Genomic DNA, 18,942 nt, shown 5'->3' with positions numbered 1-18,942 from the left:
CCAAAATAATCAGTTCTTAACTTCCTTAATTTTCTTAATAGCCAAGTTATTTTCGTATCAGTGATGATTGTAAATCAAATTAGGTCAACTTAGCTATATTAAAGCTACTTTAAGGTTAACACATATATCTCCCACAAAACAGTGAGGAACCAACTAGCGGTAAAAGAATTGTTTTGCTAACGCCGAATACAGGCATGTTCATGAGTCCTATTTAAAGTTCATTGGAACGATTACCTTTTCAGTTTTGCTTTGGTTCAAGTCTATTTGAGGAACAGCAACAAAGCAATTGCCGAAAGCCAACAGAGAAACAATATACAAACAATTGAGACGTCAACAAAGATGAGAGCACTTGGCGTGGTTCAATAGACCCGTAAATTCTGCACGCATTATGACATGATTTTACAATTCAGCCGAAGCAATTCAGTGGATATTTATAGTTGAACAAGACCATACGTCGAAGTGTAAGGGGGAAAAATTAACTTTATGAGAGGAAATGTTACACGTCAAGTGACTAAGGAAACGTCACACTGAGTTTTCTGACGTCGACAAGAAAAAAAGTTGAACCTTTTTACGATCAGATAAATTTCAAGATTTCAAGCAAACGGTGTTCATTAGTGAAGAAAGATGAAACTATTCAATATTACGAAAATCGTGATTATTGCGACCTCCTTTATTACCATTATAAAATCAACGGAGCTCGAGATCACCAGGGTAAGACCAAAAGGAAGGAATGGATGGACGCAAGGCAGAGATTTCTTTAAAATTCAACCATCCTTGTCTACTCAGTACGGTGGGAACAACACGACTGTGAATTGTGCAAAATTCAATGCTGACGAGATTAGTCATGGTGGCGACCAATTTACTTGTTTATGCTCCAACGAGAATGGCACATTAATACTCGAAAACGATGAATGGAGATGCCGACAAAATTCTCACGTTCGTAAACTGCTAGGTGAGTTCATAACAAAACGATTTTTTCGATTATTTCAGTAGAGATAATCTTAACTAAGATAGGTAATATATTTAAAGTTAGTAACTTCTCTAAAAACAAGTTTGAAATAACAGTTATGTAGTCAGCGGTATAATTCATACTTTTGTTTCAGCCTTATCATTCATTCTTCTTGATTCTTAAAATCTCTTTTTATTACTTTATTTACTTAGACTACGAACCAACACACCCTAATTCAAATTGTAGACAGTCTTTTCATTTTGTGTGATATAAATCTGCTCTGATGTTCATAAAAAGCCTAAAAATAGGAATAATTTATCATAACTATTCCACTAACAGTATTGGGTAACAGCTGCCCCTAATCGATAACAATTCTGAAAAACATCAATAGACCGTCTCCCTGTCCAAGACTCTCAAACGTAACTTATTTAACAAGAACTCAAAACCCTTTAAATTTTTTTAAATTTTATATTGTTGCAATGATAAAAAAAAATACTGCCACAATATATTGAATAAGGAACTTCAATGATTACGCCCCCGGATATGTTCTTCAACGAAATAATTGCAGCTTAATGAAGACTTTATTCCGGTTTTCCGAAATTTGTGGACGTTAGGATTGGTTTATTAGTCTTCATAAGCCTTGACACCCCGTCGTAACTATATTTCTCCTCTCGGTATAAAATTGCCACTCAGCTAATCTGTGTATTCAATAACTCAAATGTAAAAAATGCCCGCATTAATCTATTCTTTCGTAGGATACACACGACAGAATAACGTCCATTTCGAGAACGAGGGCCATGACGATGCATTACGCATGCTCACGAATAGTGAGTTCAGAAGAGTGAAAGTGTGGTGGTTTTGGTTTAATTGCGGTGTGGACAAATATAAATCTTGGTATATTGCATGCAACGGTTCTGAGATTCCATTAATGGGTGATCTGCAGCTGTTTACCATAGAGAGAGGATACCATCACAATTTTCCTTATTTTCTGAAGGTGCGAAGCGTGTGGTTTCCATAAAAGTCCTTATATTTCGCCTACCATGCGACATAAACGTAATTAGGTATATACGGATATATATATGGTCATCGTGCGAACTTGGGTTACCTGTGGTTTAATGCGTTAATATTAAAAATGACCACTTGATTTAGCGGTTACGTATTTGTGTGTTGTATCATCGTAGGCAGAACCAGCGTTTTTAAGTAATACATCTAGAGTAGTATTTTCGCGGCCAGAAATACGCTAAACGAACTTGATTGATGAAATAAAATAAGATCAAATTGAAATAGACCCTTCTCAATAGATCTTTCTATCTTCAATCTATCCGCCTTTAAGATTATAAAGCAACCCTGGCCTTACATATCAAACCTTTGCTGGAAGGTAATCTATATCGGGAAAGAAAGCCGCAATATTATTCATTATCAAAACGGCGTAGGCCTTCGATGGAAAGATGATCGAAGCAAAATGTATCGTCGCATGAAAATATTGTGCGTTACGCAACATTAACGCATTAGCTGTAGCCGGTAAGATTGAAAGGTTCTTGCATTGCACGAAATCTGGGGATCAAAGCTGATTAAACAACCTAATACTTGTTCCACCTAAGTGAAATCCCCTTTTTTTTACTGGTAGTCATATTTTAATCCACCTGTTATATTGCCTTTCTTTGTCTGTCTACAGGTGAACAGTGGCTCATCGAATGCTGATTTATTGAACGGAAGAATTATCAAGCTTGGTATTCAGTGCACTGATAATGCAAAAAATCCCCTGAGCACATTAATGCTGCTGTTTAAGTACGAGGGCAAAGTGAATTGTAAGCTCCGTTTTTCTTTTATTTACGTAGAAATATCATATACAGTGTAGTGCCCAAGAAAGTACAATTTCTTACTTAGTAACTCTATTTCTTAGCTTTCTTTTAAGCTTCAGTCGATTACAATAATTGCCTGGCGAGGGGTTCAATAGTACTAAATAATGAGTAACCCTCATAGTATCCTATTGTTCTCTCTCTGCATTACATCGGCGATGTCAGCCTGAGAAGGTATATGAATTCAGTCTAGTCCAAGTTTCTGAGGAAAACGGAGGCGGGATCTTGTCATTAGGAGGAAAATTGTCGTGGGTAATCTTAAACCAGCTAAAACGCTCAATATTGCAGTGGGCTGGCTGCACTACAATATTTTGATATTGTAGCAGTGCTTGCGGCAATATTTTTAATATCGCAATCTGCTTGCGGCAATATTTTAAATATTGGAGTGGGTTCGCTATAAACTGTTACCGTTTTACTTTTTTCGCTGCTCAGTTAATATTAAATAAAATTAAATAGGTGATTATTGAGGCTCACATCTGATTGAATATAAAGCTGTGAGACTCAGTAATTATCTGTTAAAGATCAACATCAGTCCACACTTAGAAGGTCAAATCAGCCCATATTTAAACGTACCTCAAAAATGTTAATCTAAGATAATCGCACAAGACTCACTCACATATACCAAATATATCTTTCTATTCTTGAATGTATGTGCTCTTTTTAGGTTCGTTATCAACACCAACCTCTCAACCTATGGTCTCAACCAAGTCTCTGCGAAACATTTTCACTTCAAAAACAGCGGCTACAAAAATAACGTCAACATCAAAGGCTAAAACTTTGAAAACGAATACTAAAGCAACCACAACATCAAAGTCAACAGTAACTACAACAGCAATACCTAAAAAGGACACGAAAGCTATACTAAAGGTGAGTAACTTGACATTGTCTCTAATCGCAAGTAGTCCTTGGGCTTATATAGCGAACGTATCCCACATTCTACTTCCTTTTCGACTTCCTTTTCGAGGGCGTAGCTTGAAGGGAGTGGGGGGGGGGAAGGGGGGGGGGGGTCTTGCGGTGCCCGTGACCCCCTTTTGAAGGCTTTTTTAAGTAACACATGGCATGGAGGTCGACATCAAAATTTGGTGAGTACCCTCTGTATGACACAGTTTGACCCCTCCCCCTTGTAAAATCCTGGCTACGCGGCTGCTTTTCGTTCTTTTTGTTTTTTTGTTTCTTACAGTACCCCCCTAAAAATGAAAAGCATTAATAAAGGAATCATCTTACTGACCTTTTGTCCATGGTCCGAAATGAATTGTTCGCTCCCTTTTTTGTTCATTACCCGTTGAAAAAATTACGTGAATGAGAAAATAAAAGAGGTACTTACAACACAAAATAAGCGAGGAAATTAAGAAAAAAAAGGGGGATGAAGTTATTTAGCGTGTACCAGAATCTCGGTCGGAAGAGACGAGCGAAAAAGCGAACGAGTAACAATCCATCATAAGCTTCGCCCTTGCGTTAGTTCTTGAGACCCGCTCCGCAAGCCAAAAGTACGAGAAATACATTGCCAGATTTAGTTCAGACTGGTCAATTTGAAAACAAATTTGGACGTATGAAAGTTTCAGATACGACTACGACGATTCGTTCCTTTGACAAGAGTTATTATCTATTTCCCCATCAGGCTACTGTCTATCCAAATCCTAGCCGTGAGCAGAGAATCGATAAAATTTCACCATCCATTACCCTCATCGCCGGTCTTAGTTCTTTAATTTTGGTTATTGTCTTCGTTATCGTCATATTGGTTTACCGGCGTTTCTATTCAGGGTAAGTTAATTATAATTACATGACGGATAGTATATCCGCTGGAAATTTCATACTCTGCTTTTTAGCTACACAGCAATGTCTATACCTTTTTGCGCAACAATTCTTCAACGGATCTAGCCTTTTCAAGAACCCTCATTCCAGAGGGAGTTAAGACATAGTAGTAGGGGTCCATGCGCGTTGCCACCGTGAGCGAAATTTGCGACACTGGATTGGATATTACTTTTTGCGAAAGATTCATCTACGATTCTTAGAAGAAGAAATGTGATTTCATCCTAGATAATTGTTTCAACTGCCAAAATATTTTTTCCACAGCATGAACCTCTGCGCGAAAAGCGAAACCGTCGAAAACAAGGCAAGTTTCTTTCGAATGCCTTCTGCAGAAATTTTTTTACAGTTAGCCGGATTGCATAGGTATTAAAAAGCTTTTCCTTATTTCGTCCTTACAACATTAATTGTAGGAAACAGCTGTAGAGAACGGTGAAACAAGCTTAGCGTACGAGCCGGAAATTGATGATGAAAACGTTTACAAAGAACTCGAGTTGAGAGAGCCAGGTAAATAACTGATTTCTTAATTTACAACAATTATGGCGACCGGAATAAAAACTTTCTGTTACGAAGCGACTAGCACTAGACACAATTATCAAAATAGAGAAACACAAAAGAACTCAACGCGCCTTAAAAAAGAACGACGTCAACTATAACAACAACAAGATCAATCGGGGACCAGTCGGTATTTACCGCTGGAAGGGGAGGGGGAGATTTTTGTGGGAGGATCACATGGTTTTCAGGGGAAACGGACAAGGGATCAGTCATCGACAACAGAGTATGAAGGGAGGACAAAAAAAATTGACGGCCAATAAAGGTCAATGAAGGGGAGGGGGGAATTATGAGAACATTAGAGAGCTTTACGTGAGGATCAGTTTAATTGTATTATCTTTAGCTGTCTTAAGACAGCTTTAAGAGCTAATATACTAACGGTCACCGGTTCAAAGCAGTTCATACCTCTGTTTGTGATGATTTTTTTCAACGTATCTTACAGCAGTCTATCAAATGCTAATTCAGTGCAGAGCTGCACAACCAGCTGCCGATGGTGATTTTCGTGAAAACCATGTGTACGAATCTGTAGACATTGTAAAGGAGCGAAACTTTTATGGACCTAAGAGCAACCAGAAAACAGCCCATAATGCCTCAGGAGCTTCAAATTATTACGATGCACCTGATATCAAGAGTTGGCCACGTGGTCCCTTTCGAATAGACTATTGCGACTACAGTGTCAGGGAGGTGCAATCCTCAGTCCCTTTCCAGGGATCTGTCGAGGGACCTGATGATTATCTTCAACCAGTGGACGATGTGTCGGTGAAACCTTACTCAGAAGTTGCTATAGGAAATGTCAACTATGGTTTTATGTCAACGAAAGGGACAGTTGAAAACGAATTAGAGGGATCTGCCAAACTTCACGGTGTGCAATCTGTGTACAACGTGTTAGAAGAACCGTATGCTGAAAGTGCAGAAGAACGAAGTTATTATGGCCCTTTGTCTTTAGCTATAGATGAGCCCATTTACAGCACTGTGGAAGAATCTCAGCTTTATGATATTCAAGTGAAAGATAATTCCGAAGGTACATACGAGCCAATCTACACTACTATTGAAGAAGAGTCTCGTGAAGGAAATATAAACAACACACAATAAATATGGTTGTTCACATATAGTATTTATAATAAATTATATTTTGAATGAATATGCATCAACAAGTTAAAATGGGGGAAGATATTGGAGGGTTCCTTGCTCCCAAGCATGGATTCGTTCTAAGGTATCTTTGATTAGTGAGGAGAGGGACCCAGGAATTGGGTGGGCAGCTTGTAATTCAGATGATAGTAGTGCATAACAGTTATCTGGAAGGCCTTTTTGAATGCCGAGTGCAACCTACTAAAATTTACGGATATTACACTTTACCACTGAGAATCAATTACCCACAAACATATTTGGCAGTGGAAATGAGCCTATTAATGGACACCAGAAGACGTCTTTCTTGTCTACTAATTGAGCTGTCTGTGGTCGGAAGCTGAAATACATCTACCGTGTAGAGAGTTATGACCATTATTCCATAATGCAAGAATCAATGATAAATGGCGAGGTTTCCTTAGTGGAACCAGTACTTTGACAATGTTAATAATGAAAAAACAGATGAATAAATGTGCAAATCATAATTATGCGCTAGCTTGATGGAGACAGCGTTAAATCATAGAGAACTCCATCGTTCAATTTAAATATAATTAATGGCTTAAACGACGTTCAAGTCGTAGTTTGGAGGAAAACAATTTAATCAATTAACCAAACTAGACGAATTTGTTTTGTCTATCAGACTCTGGAGGTCAGTTAGTGAATGTACATAAAATTACTATACCGCAGCTAATTTTAATGGCTGTATGTTGATTTAGCCTTGTCTTCAGCTAAAAACATGAAGAACGGTGTTTTAATTAATAAGAGCGACTAACCTAAATGATGATCAATGCCTTGTTGATTGTTACTTTGAACATCCCTTAAAAGGCTTAGCGCTCACAAACACTTTTCTGAAACTCAGTGAAGCTCAGTGAAATTTTCAAAGTTTGCTTTGAAAAAACAAGGCCCTCGCATCGGGCGAGTTTCAAGGGTCTTGTATCCACACCGTGAAAGTTGGCATCACGTAATTAATATTCTTCAATTTCTCAATTAACGTTCGTTAAAAAAAACTTGACAGAAATAACAACGATGAGTTCTGAATGGAAAATGCAGGCTACGCCAGCATTCATTTTGTCCCGGAATTGAATATAAAGGAAAGAATGTTTTAAAATCGCTTCTTTTAAACCATGTATATACAAAAAGGTCATGAAATATGACCTTGAAAAATACATCCCCTCTATAAAAATGATGGCGAAATGTTTGTACTACATACAATATAGCAAAGTTTAACTTACTCCTGCCTAATTCGGTGTATAAAAAAATCTAGAAAAGAGAAATCTCTCTCTTAGATTTAGGACAGCATTTATGCGCAAAGCACAAAAGTAAAAAGTAAAAGACAAAAAGAAAACACTTGATATTTTAAGTATTTCGGAAGGAACAAGTTGATGCGATACAAAGGAATAATTAGTTAGCGGTGCAATATGGTGATTCCTGCGAGTTTGGAACAACTATAATTAGAAATATTTGATCCCTGTAATCAAGAAGTGAGTCGTAGAAAAGAGCCCTTGTCGTTGGTTAATTAAAAGATCCCTCATTGTCCAAAAGCCATCAACAAGATAAGATCGAGGGTGAGAATATCATTCAATCAGGATTAATGGTCTTTGATAAAAATGAGATACTATAACTTATAGAGGTCTGTTAATATCTATATAAAATTAGTGGCTATAGTGCTGTTGAAAGATTTATTCAAAACATGACCACGGAATTTCTTAAGAACACATAAAAATTATTTGTTTTTTTTCACTAAAAAAACGAAAATTGTAACTAATTATCATTATTGCTTGTCAGTTGATATTATGGATCTTTTTGGTGTCATTTAAATGATGGTAGAGTCAAATGCCGATCTTTGTGTTTGTAAAGGAAAAATATCAGTTGTTTGATAGAGGTCGACTTGTTAAAACTCTCAAGAATTTTGTCTCCGCTTCAACAGATTTGCAATTCTACATCCACAAGTCTGCTATTAGCCGGGAGTCTGACATTGGGAAGTAACGCAGGGTAATTGGTAAGTAGAACTTGCACATTTTTGCCCAAGCATCACAAAGGGAACGGTTATCGAGGCTTAATTCGACTGGGAGTTCTCGATTTCGTGTATGAAAAAAGTTTGATGCAAACTTGAAACCGATATGCGTTTATACTTCCTAACAACAACATCATTTATATTATAGAACTTGACTGAGAGCACGGAGTCGCTTTGGACAAAAAGGAAGCAGTTTGATTCGGAACAAAGGTTTTCAACCTTCAGAAATGAAGACATTATGCTTGGCTCTGATATGTCAATGTTTCGTCACTTTTACATTGGAACAAAGCTTCGAGATTTTGAGGCGAAGCAATGGCAGAGACTCGTTTGATATTCCATCTTCAGTGTGTAATCCAAAAGGCCCAAATCCAGCCGTCAGTTGCAAAACATTGGGTGCTTTTAACCGGAGACGCAAAAAATGCTCCTGTTTGTGTCCTGGCAGGAATGCCACATTTATGTTTCACCAAAAAAAATGGTCTTGTCTCCCAAATGCACAAGGCAGAAGCCACTACTACCGGGGTAAGAAAATACAGTCAAACTATCTGGTACAAAATTGTTAGGTTCTTATAAATGAACTCAGAAACAAAGCTACTTTTTTAGAATAAGAGAAATGGTAAGTTTTGAACTCGGTGAAGAAATAAAGAAAGAAGTTTTTCGTCTTGTCACGAGCGTGGAGCAAAGAAAAAAATTATGAGTTCCCATGAGGAAACGAACCTCAGACCTTCGGATTCCGCGCTCCGATGCTCTACCACTGAGCCACAGACTCTAAGGTGAGCGAGGTCTATTACGAAGTTCATATGATACGCGTCCTGCATACTGCTAGGATCAGCAATTTCGATAGCGTCATGGGGACTCAGAATTTTTTCTTTGTCCCTCGCTCGTGACAAGACGAAAAACGTATTTCTCTGAAGCTACTTTTTGTGCACTATTGAAAAAAAAGGGTCGACAATGGAGACTTGGTGACTGGAATTGGGCTCATCAATCAATCTTTCATCAATTTTAAGGCATTTTAAAACCCCGCAGATTTTTTGCAATGTTGCTTAAACAAAAACTTTTTCGCTCAAAACCACTTTAAACTCTTTTCCCCATACCATTCCTTGTCGGTTAGCTTTTAATTTACTTATCTTCACAAAACCTATGGACGCGATTTCAAGGGAGCAAAAATTAACATTTTCATCATTTTTTCATTTTTTTTTTTTTCATACTGATATCTCGATGTCTGTGTGACTAAAGTTGTAAAATTCGTTTAAGAAGATGGTCCACAACATTCTTTAAAAAATTGACGATTACTTAAGCCAAATAACTGTCCGTCAAATCAAGTGAGGTATTTTTCTGTAAGGCGCTTGATTGTTGCGGCTTTTCTAAGGTTACTTGCAAATTCCAAATTGTCTTTGCCTCAAAAATTTTGTATTGACGTGAGCTGAGAAATATTTTCAAAACTCCCGTGACTTTTGAGCTTATTTTTGGTACAACGTAAGTATCTTAAAAAAAGGTTGCGCTTTTTAAGATTTGCTGGATTCTCTTTTTGCAACCGCAGAGTGCGTCACGAAAACAAATCTCTCCAGACATAAGGATTTCAATTGTAAACAAATTTCAAAGCTGTTGAGCGGCTCAATACAGCACGAAAAAATTATTTTCCTTAGAATGCTGCCTTTTTAAGACATGATGAGGTGTCTACTTAATTCATTTTTTCGAGGAACGAGGAGTAACACGCTATTCCTAGAGAACAATAATCGTGGAACCCAGATGATGGAAGTAACAAATTTGGCGCCATTCTGATTTATGACAAGCGGGGGCGAGTTGACCTTGAATTTTTTGTAAAACAGTACAATTTATAACGGGAGAGATTTTTTTTCTCAACAAAATTTCTAAAAGAAAATTTGTTAAAAGATAATCTATGACTTCGAAATACAGCACATTTCAGAGTTCTAGTTACAAGAGAAACCAAATTTCACAAAGTTGCTTCTGTATCATTTAGATTTTTTCAGCATTTTGATGAGACTAGGATGAATTTTACGAGAAAAACAAGAGTAATTATCAGTTATGTTCAATGGGAATTTCACTCAAAAAAAATGCTCTCGCCTCTTTAAAACTACCATCCCATGCTTTCTTGGGGAATAACGATTTGGTCCGATGCTAAGATCGATATCATGTTTTACTGCATGTCAATATCTGTGAGCCATTCTTGATGGTTAACACAATATTGATAACTTTTTAGCTCGTAATTCATCGCTGAAAAATGTTCTAACATTTCTAACTCTCTAGTGCTGTATTATTTGGCTCGTACGCCAGGAACTTACTTCAACTATGCAATAGTGTAAACTCGTAAACACCTTTTTTTAGAAAGCAAAATATAAATTGACGTAGACAAGCAGCATGGCGGATAAATCTTTATCAAGATGATCAATAGCCATAAATCACTTGATATTGGGTTCAAGTTTTGGTTTCGTTGTCATTGGAAATCGACAAAACAAAGTACACTCTTTCTTATATTAAATCTGAAAGAATATAAACCAAATAGTATCCACAAATGAATAATTGTGGCTACATCAAGCGAACCTCTTACATTAATAGTGTACATTAGCATTAACATTAGTGTTAATCTATGAGAACCATTTTTGCTTCTATCGTGCCATTTTCCCCTGTGCAAAAAGCCGCGAAACTGGAGGTACAAGTTCCAGATATATTGAACCAAGTTTCTAAAGTAGAAAAATCTGCTTTATGACATTGCGAAATACCCTTAGTCAGTATGATAAAAGTGGAGAGAGAAACGAGCAAATTAAGTACCTGCCAAATGAAACAAACAATTCTACACACTGCAATTGACCAACTGGATAGACAGATCCTTAAAAGTAGTGAAAATAAAACTACAAATATGACACTAGAGAATATATGACAATAAACGATTTCAGCCATGCACGCGTCGTATATAAAATTTTACAACGAGTGCTTCTGAATTCGAAAATGATTACATAATCAAGCTCTTGCAAGCATCAAGAAAAAAATAGTGCTGCACTTCATGAACAAAGGGCTAACGCTCGAGACATCATCTTTAGAAACTCTTATGGCGTATTTTCCATGACTATGAATTCAGTTCTCTGATAAGTTGAATCGTTAAGAATCGCAGTAACAGACCTACTTGAACACGAGAGATGGTAGTTCGTCAGTAATTAAGAAAGATGTAGGCGTTCGTTTTGTCATGCGTGTTGGAAAAAGAAAAGTGTGAGTGGGGTACGCAAATTCTCTAAGAATCAATCCAGTGGGAAGATGCTATTTGTGAAGCACAATCTATTGAGTGTGGTGATATAGAACGGCTTTAACGATGTAACCACTAAATTATACCTTAAAAAAACTCGAACAGATTTCTTATAAGCTTTTTTCATCAATTTTAGGATGCAGTTATACAGCAGCATTTACCCGGGAGAGTGGAGACCGCCGAATACCATCAATAGGAATTGGCGAAAGGAGAGACATGACTCTTCGGCCTGTATTTGGATTCTGGTCGCTTTGGACCTGCTCATTGAATATTCCCATGTCGTGGTTTGCGGATTGTTGGGATACAAGACACCGGTTGAGTCAATATTCCAATATCGTAACGAAACTGTTCAAAATTGGCCAGCAAAAACCCGCGAATCCTTATTATTTAAGGGTAAGCTCCTTTCTCCACCACTAATTTCATATTTGCTATGCAGCGTTCTCTAACTATCACGGCAACAAAGCCTCTGACTAAGACATTTCGGATGCATCAGTAAGAATTCAGTTGTGCCTGCGGCGTTTTTAGAGAATTTTGCTGAAAATATTGTGTTTTTTTTTATACTACAATATCCAAAGCTTTATTTAAACAATTTTATGACGGTATTGTGACCGAAAAAAGAATCATCTCTTCATTTCTGCGTCAATGAACCTAATTATGTCAGCAGATTTTATCTGCTGAAGAACTATTATTGATGGAGGATGTAGCAGAATCTTCCCAAAATGACCTCTATTACACAACAAGACTTTCGAGCATCCGAGCGGACACGGTTGCGGAAAGAATAATTTTTCATGATTTTTTTTTCAAGGTAACTACAACGTAGAACAGTTCTCAATTCAAACAAGGAACTTCCATAATAATTTTCACATAGTATTCATAGAAATTATGGAACTGAAAAGGAAAAGATAAAAAAGAGCCAGTGCTGACGCGGATATCCGAACAGTGACGAAAGTTCATGAGGATCTCAGTTGTGAGGCCCGGTGACCATATAAAACTATACTGAACCAGTCGGTGTTAATGGTCGAAAACCGAGGCGTTTTCAACTTTGACTGTCTGTTGCAAGCACAGGCAACAAATCCTAAAATACGTAACTGGTCTCCGAAAAACCAAGAGAGGCAGCTGAAAAGCGGTATTATCACGAGGTTCAACTTTAATTTTTTCTCCAAATATGTCAGTCGATCCAATATTTCTGCCTAATAAATATTGTGCGAATGAAACAATAAACTAATTTTTGTCACATTCGGCGGCAATCTCGGGATAATCCTGGCGTCCTTGTTGTGAGCGAGAATCCCGGTGCTATGCAGGTCAAAATCTTGGTGCCATCCTGGCTAAAATATTGGTGTTATTCCTTCCAGGATCCCGACGGAAATTCCGGTGCGATCCCGTGTCCAAAATGCCAGATCTACTTTTCAAACTTATGAAACACACTTTGAAAGCTGGCAAATAAATTAAACTTTGCTTTTTTCACGCAGGTAAATAGAAATGTGCCAGGTACCAACCTTTTCCAAGGAAAGATCATGAACTTCATGGTAGAGTGTACCTTGCAGATTGGACGCTCACTTCTACGAACACGGAGCTGTATGTTGTTCAAACTGGAAGGAAAGACCACATGTGTGTAAATAAGTATTTTTGCGTCCTGGAGAATTTTAAAACTCAACACTAAACTCAGGTTAAATGAGATGGAAAAAGTCGCCGGACGAGTCTCCTCTTTCAAGTCTTATTGTGCAAAATCTGTCAGCCAGTTTTGGAGACGGGGACTTGCTACTAAAGAAAAAAGACTAGTCATAGTCTACATTACTGTTTCCTAACGTAACGCGGATGGCTTGACAGTGACACTGACTGGGGAATTTTTCGATCTTGGACGTTCTTTCATGGAAACTTGCTTTTAGAAATGCGTTTCATTTCTTGGCAATTACAGGCTCTACCAAAGAAAATCCAAGGCGCGCAAAAGCTATAAAAGACTGTAAAATTGTTCCTATGATCTTTCGATGTTCATCCTATTGTTAGAGACATACTGGTGTTTGAGCCATCAATAACTAATCGAGTACATCTCTGTTCACAGGTCCCGTAATTAAACCAGTTATAACAAGTTCCTCCAGCATGCCATCGTTAACATCTTCTCCAGCATCGCTTACTTCGTCAAACGGCCTCTCTTCCACAGTTACGGCTTCCACACAGATCTCTCACGGAGTTACACCGACAACTATCGCCGTCCAATCTAGCATATCCGGAACTTCGCTCTTCCCAACAGCATCCGCTACCTACAGAATTATCTCTGAAAGTTCATTGAAGGCTTCGACTCTACAACCGACCATCTCTAAAATCCACCCACAAGTCTCCAATTCAAATTTACACGTTTCTGCAATGTCATCGACACCATCTCTTTCACAATCGATCGCCTCTGAAGCTTCTCCGGAAGTCCCCGAAACTCAGCCGACCATGTCCGAAATTGCACCGGCGCCACTTGATACCCGAGAAAGATCTGTAACAGAACCAGACTTTGAGGGGCCCAGTACCCAAGTGACCATCAAAACTATATCAGCATCAGCATCAGCATCAGCATCAGCATCAGTACCAGACACTCAGCGACTGTCGCCAAAATTGTACCCACGGAGCCTACAGCTCCAGTGACAGATCCAGAAACTGCACGGAAACTAGACCAAGTGGATCCAAATAACAACAATACTGCACAAAAAACCTTCCCCTCCAAAGTAAGAGAGTTAGAACAATTAATCATTTCCGCTTTGTTGTAGATGATCTACATGAAGTGACGTAGGTTTAGACTCACACCTTATCAATACAGAAAGTGAAACTGCAATTGGTGACAAGCTCTTTATACGTTTACGAAGAAAACCCTAAAAATAGTTAAACTGAGATATTGTACGCCTCTTCTTGTGTAGTACAAATCTACTTTTAACTGCATCACATGAGCTCGGAAATAAATTTAAACGAAGTGAAACAAAAAAGAAAAAGCATTCAGAAACTGCTATGATATGACTTCTCAGAATGGAGAAGATTAACATGGATTACAAATGAACACCAGGAAAATTTTGGCTTCTCAATATGGATCACAGTGAAACTTTCCTTTAAATCTTATTTTATGCCTTCTTTGGTACCCAGGCTCCACCCTCTATCGGAAGCAAGGATTTATCTTCCTCAGTTTTCATCACTGGCATAGCCGCTGCACTTGTATTTGCTGCCGTCATCGCTGTCATCATTGCCTATCGTCGCCACTACTCGAAGTAATTATAACCCAGCCATAACCCATACTACTGTTTAATGATGTTCGAGTGCTTTGTTTTTCTCATTTCATTCTGTCATTAAAATAGCACTCATTCCGAAATTCTTCATCCACAGTGGAAGGCGTCGCTCAAACTCTACAGAGACTGTCAGTGATAGGACAACGGTGAGATGTTAGGGACCTTTTACTGTCAAACTTCCTGAGAAGTCCTGTGCCAACGTGAATTGACCTATAATTTGAGAATTCAAGCTTGATTTGAAGTTGAAAAGGCGGTTTATTTTCCATCCCAAGTGCCATGGATTTGACTGTTGCTCTCTAACTTTCGATTTACTGTCATGTAGGCACGCACACTGCAAAGTTCGTGACGTACTTTGTCGGTTAAGGGATTGAAGAGTTTCACTGGTTCTCAATTTCATTTTCTAATCTCAAAATCTAAATTATATCGCAGGAAACAATAGTGATGAGCCCGCGAAGGAAAAGGTCACACCCATCAGATAAAGATAACAGCAACAACAATACGCTTGGATTTAAAAACCAAAGTAAGTCTGAAAAACAAAAAATATTTCGTTCACTGGAGATCATTCATTGGCCATAATGCTTTGATCAGTTTGAAATTAGGAGTAAACCTATGGGATTGCTGTCGAGCTTTGATCTGAATTAGTTCAGGGAGGGCGTGGGGTAGGGATTAGGCAAGGCATTTTCAGTTTCTGAACAGCGCAATTTTTTGGAAGCTCCTTCGATCTCTCTCGTAATTGTATCTTTAATTTTCAGCGCAACGGACGTCGACAAACAGTGTTCCAGCATGGCTAACCGACCTGTATCAATCTCATGTTAACGGTTCACTTGAGGAAGAAGACAGCACCAGCCATTTGTACGCCCCGCTTGACATTCCAACAATCGCGGCTGAATTTCATCCAGAACCTTTTTATCACGTTTTAGAAAAACCTGAGAAACCTCTTGACCATGCCTCAGAAAAAAATAGACATGATGCCAGTACACACTGCAACAAGAGAGAGCCATTTTACTATGTCCTAGAGGGACCTTATATCGATGATACAGAGAAACCTCCTCAGCGTGGTACCATTTCATTAGAGGAACCAATTTACTGTACCTTAGACGAAGTCTATCCACGTCGGTCCGGTTCGTCACATGGCACGGGCAAAAATGATTCAATATACAACGTTTTGGATAGGCGTTATTTTAAGAGCTCAAAAGTGCCTGATCATTATGTGTTCGTGTCCCCTAGAGGTGATATTTTGAACCGGTTAGAGACACTTCCTAAGGACGCTTCCTCAACTCCTTCTAATGATGGCCCTAGATGTGACTACATGGAGAGGCACAAGGTCCTGGACAAACGCTTCTTTGAAGAATCTGAGGTCGCTGATCATTACGTACAAATTTTCCCTTTCACACTTGATAACACGATAAGGCGTATCAATTCTAATTCTTCAAGAAAATCAAGTTTAGGTCGTCTGTCTACCAACGGACATTTAGAGGAATGCTATTTTCGAAGGTCAAATATTCCGTCTCAGTATGTCAACGTGCTGGATGTACAGGGTTTTAGCGCTTTGGAGAAATTAGGCTCAAGTCCAAATTCTTTAAGAAGAAATTCTTACGTTCATTCAACTCCCAATTCTTTGGAAAGACTTGACTGTGCCCTAAAAGGTTCAGATGAACCGGAGTACAGTTCCTGGAGAGAACTTTATCTTAGGGGCAACGTGGTTCTGAGCGAACGAGGTCCAAGCGCTTTGGAGGAATTAAACTCAAATCCAAATTCTTTACGAAAAACCGCTTGCCCCCATTCATCTCTGAATTCTTTGGAGAGACTTGATTGTGCCCTTAAAAGCCCAGATGAACCAGACTACTGTCTTATGATGGAAAATTATCTCAAGGGAAACGTAGCCCTGAGCAGGCAAGGTTTTAGTGCATTGGAAGAACTAAGGTCAAATCCAAACAGTTTAGGGAGAATCTCTTTCGTTCATTCAAATACAAACTCTTTGGAGAGACTTGGATACGCACTTGAATGTCCAGATGAACCAGATTACTGTCCTATGATGGAAAACTATTCAAGGGCCAAAGTAGCGCTAACTGGACAGGGTTTCAGCGCATTGGAAGAACTAAGCTCAAAACAAAGTTCTCTTAAAAGAACCATTTGCATTCAATCAAATCCAAACTCTCTGGAGAGACTTGATTCTGCCCTCGGAAGTCTAAGCGAACCAGAGTACCGTTTCATGGGTGAACGTTATCTTAGGAGCAAGAAAGCGCCGAATAGACAAGATTCTGGCGCATTGGGGGAACTAAGTTCAAATCCAAGTTCTTTAAGAAGACCCAAATGCGTTCATTCAGATCCGAATTCTTTGCATAGAGCTGATCCTGCCCTTAATTATACAAATGAACCAAATAACGGTTCTTCGATGGATTGTTACCCAGGGGACAACGCAACGCTGAACGAAGGAGGTCCTAGCGTATTGGAGAAATTAACCTCAAATCCAAATTCTTTGAGACGACTCGTTGAATTTCCAAATAAACCAAATTACAACTCTTCGATGGAACGTTATTTAAGTGAAAACGCACCGCTGAAAAGAGGAGGGTCTAGCGCATTAGAGGATTTAATAAGCTCAAACCCGAATTCTTTAGGTCGAACTGACCGCGTTCATTCAAAACGAAATTCTTTGGAGAGATCCGATTATGTCCTTGAATCTCCAGATGAACCAGAATATAAATCCTGGATGGAACTTAAAATGTATTTAAGGGGCAACATAGCGTTAAGAGAACAAGTTTCAAGCGCGTTGGAGGAATTACATGTAAATCCAAACTCTTTGGAAAACAACGATCAAAATTCTTTAAAGGGACCTGATCGCGCCCTCGAATGTCCAAATAAACCAGAATGCATTTCTGATATTTTTGTCACCAGAGGCGAGTCAGGCGACAGCACAGAAGATGTGGACTTGAACGCCTTAAAACCAACTGATAGTGAGGAAAGAAACCGTGCAAATTGTTACCAGGGAATCGCATTTCGCAGAGGTGCTGTAATGCGGAAAGATAATGCTAAAAAACGATCTGAGGAGCCTACTGACTGAATTCAAGACGGAAGTAAGGAGTGCTAAAGTGAATGGCGCCTTAGCTGGAAACCCAAGGAAGCTGATTGCATCGAAAAAATCGAGGCTGAGCACTGAGAAATTGAAACAGTCTGTACTATGGATTCTAGAAGAATCGGATAATCATTCATATAACTGAACAGGCTGCTTCAAAACGGTTCGAAGAGTGGCTTGCTTAGGGCTCAGTGGCAAGTGAGTCATTCTAGTAAACTAAGGTCGAAAGTTAAAAGTACCAAAGAGAGAAGCGTCTCAGCGAGAACTCTATGGAAACTGATCGCCAGAAAAAATCTTAACTGCGCAAAATTCTCGCAGTCCGTAAAATGAACTCCAAACGAAATCTTTCAAAATTGCTGGCATGCTGTCAAAGGGAAACGACCTTGAAATTACACAAGGGAACTGAAACGAATTAAAGAATTCGGTAGATCATCAGTATTTGGGAAACGCAAGACAAAAATCCAGACTAAATAGGAAATTTTAATTTAGTATTGGATCATGATTTATTTCCTCCTTGACTCAGTGAAAAATATGAAAGTGGTTACAAATTATGCGACATTATTATACATCATACCTGGTAGTTTAGCGAGTCCAGATTTCATCGTAGATTTATAAACGTGCCAACCACAGGCGCCCTTCTCTGCTCTCTTGGTGCAAGTGCATCTGGCCTCAGCGTGTCTGATTTTAGTGTACTAGGCATGTTAAAGTAAACCAGAAATTGGAGTGATCTCCATATTTTTCTACTTGGCACTCTCTTAGTCATTAGAGGTCATTGACCATTTAGTTATAACTCCCGAGAATAATCAAGACAAAATTTATCGTTATGAAATCAACACAACATCAAGCAGAAAAGTGATAACGATAAAGAAAAAATCAATTAGAGGATTATTAGTTGATCCGATACCAAATTCTCCAAACTAACATCATAAGAATTGTATAGCAGACAGTAAAGAGAATTACTATAGTGATATCATAAGAGTGCAATAGTTTATATCTGTTTTTTCGGCTCTAAATAAACCGCAATCATGGAAAATACAGCGTAAGTAACTGA

The 18,942-nt window shown here is 38.5% G+C and overlaps 1 protein-coding gene and 1 pseudogene across 1 annotated transcript; both read left to right on the top strand.

The window, feature by feature from the left end:
• The first annotated feature begins 624 nt into the window (after positions 1 to 624).
• Positions 625 to 6,258, top strand: LOC131781468 (uncharacterized). Its single transcript, XM_059098123.2, has 8 exons — positions 625 to 952; positions 1,705 to 1,943; positions 2,625 to 2,757; positions 3,473 to 3,675; positions 4,427 to 4,569; positions 4,882 to 4,921; positions 5,028 to 5,121; positions 5,609 to 6,258. Exons 1-8 carry the CDS (start codon positions 625 to 627, stop codon positions 6,256 to 6,258), a joined length of 1,830 nt encoding a protein of 609 aa, XP_058954106.2.
• A 1,934-nt stretch (positions 6,259 to 8,192) lies between these two features.
• LOC131781557 (uncharacterized) lies at positions 8,193 to 18,903 on the top strand (annotated as a pseudogene).
• The last annotated feature ends 39 nt before the right edge of the window (positions 18,904 to 18,942 follow it).

This window comes from Pocillopora verrucosa, chromosome 11 (assembly GCF_036669915.1).
Source record: "Pocillopora verrucosa isolate sample1 chromosome 11, ASM3666991v2, whole genome shotgun sequence".
NCBI lineage: Eukaryota > Metazoa > Cnidaria > Anthozoa > Scleractinia > Pocilloporidae > Pocillopora > Pocillopora verrucosa.
This window is presented reverse-complemented; position numbering and strand designations above follow the sequence as displayed.

Excerpts from the sequence above, each read along its gene's own strand:
- LOC131781468 (XM_059098123.2), top strand. The coding sequence starts at position 625 with ATGAAACTATTCAATATTACGAAAATCGTGATTATTGCGACCTCCTTT. Across the intron at positions 953-1,704 it reads TCACGTTCGTAAACTGCTAG|GATACACACGACAGAATAAC; the intron begins GTGAGTTCATAA and ends ATTCTTTCGTAG. Across the intron at positions 1,944-2,624 it reads ATTTTCCTTATTTTCTGAAG|GTGAACAGTGGCTCATCGAA; the intron begins GTGCGAAGCGTG and ends GTCTGTCTACAG.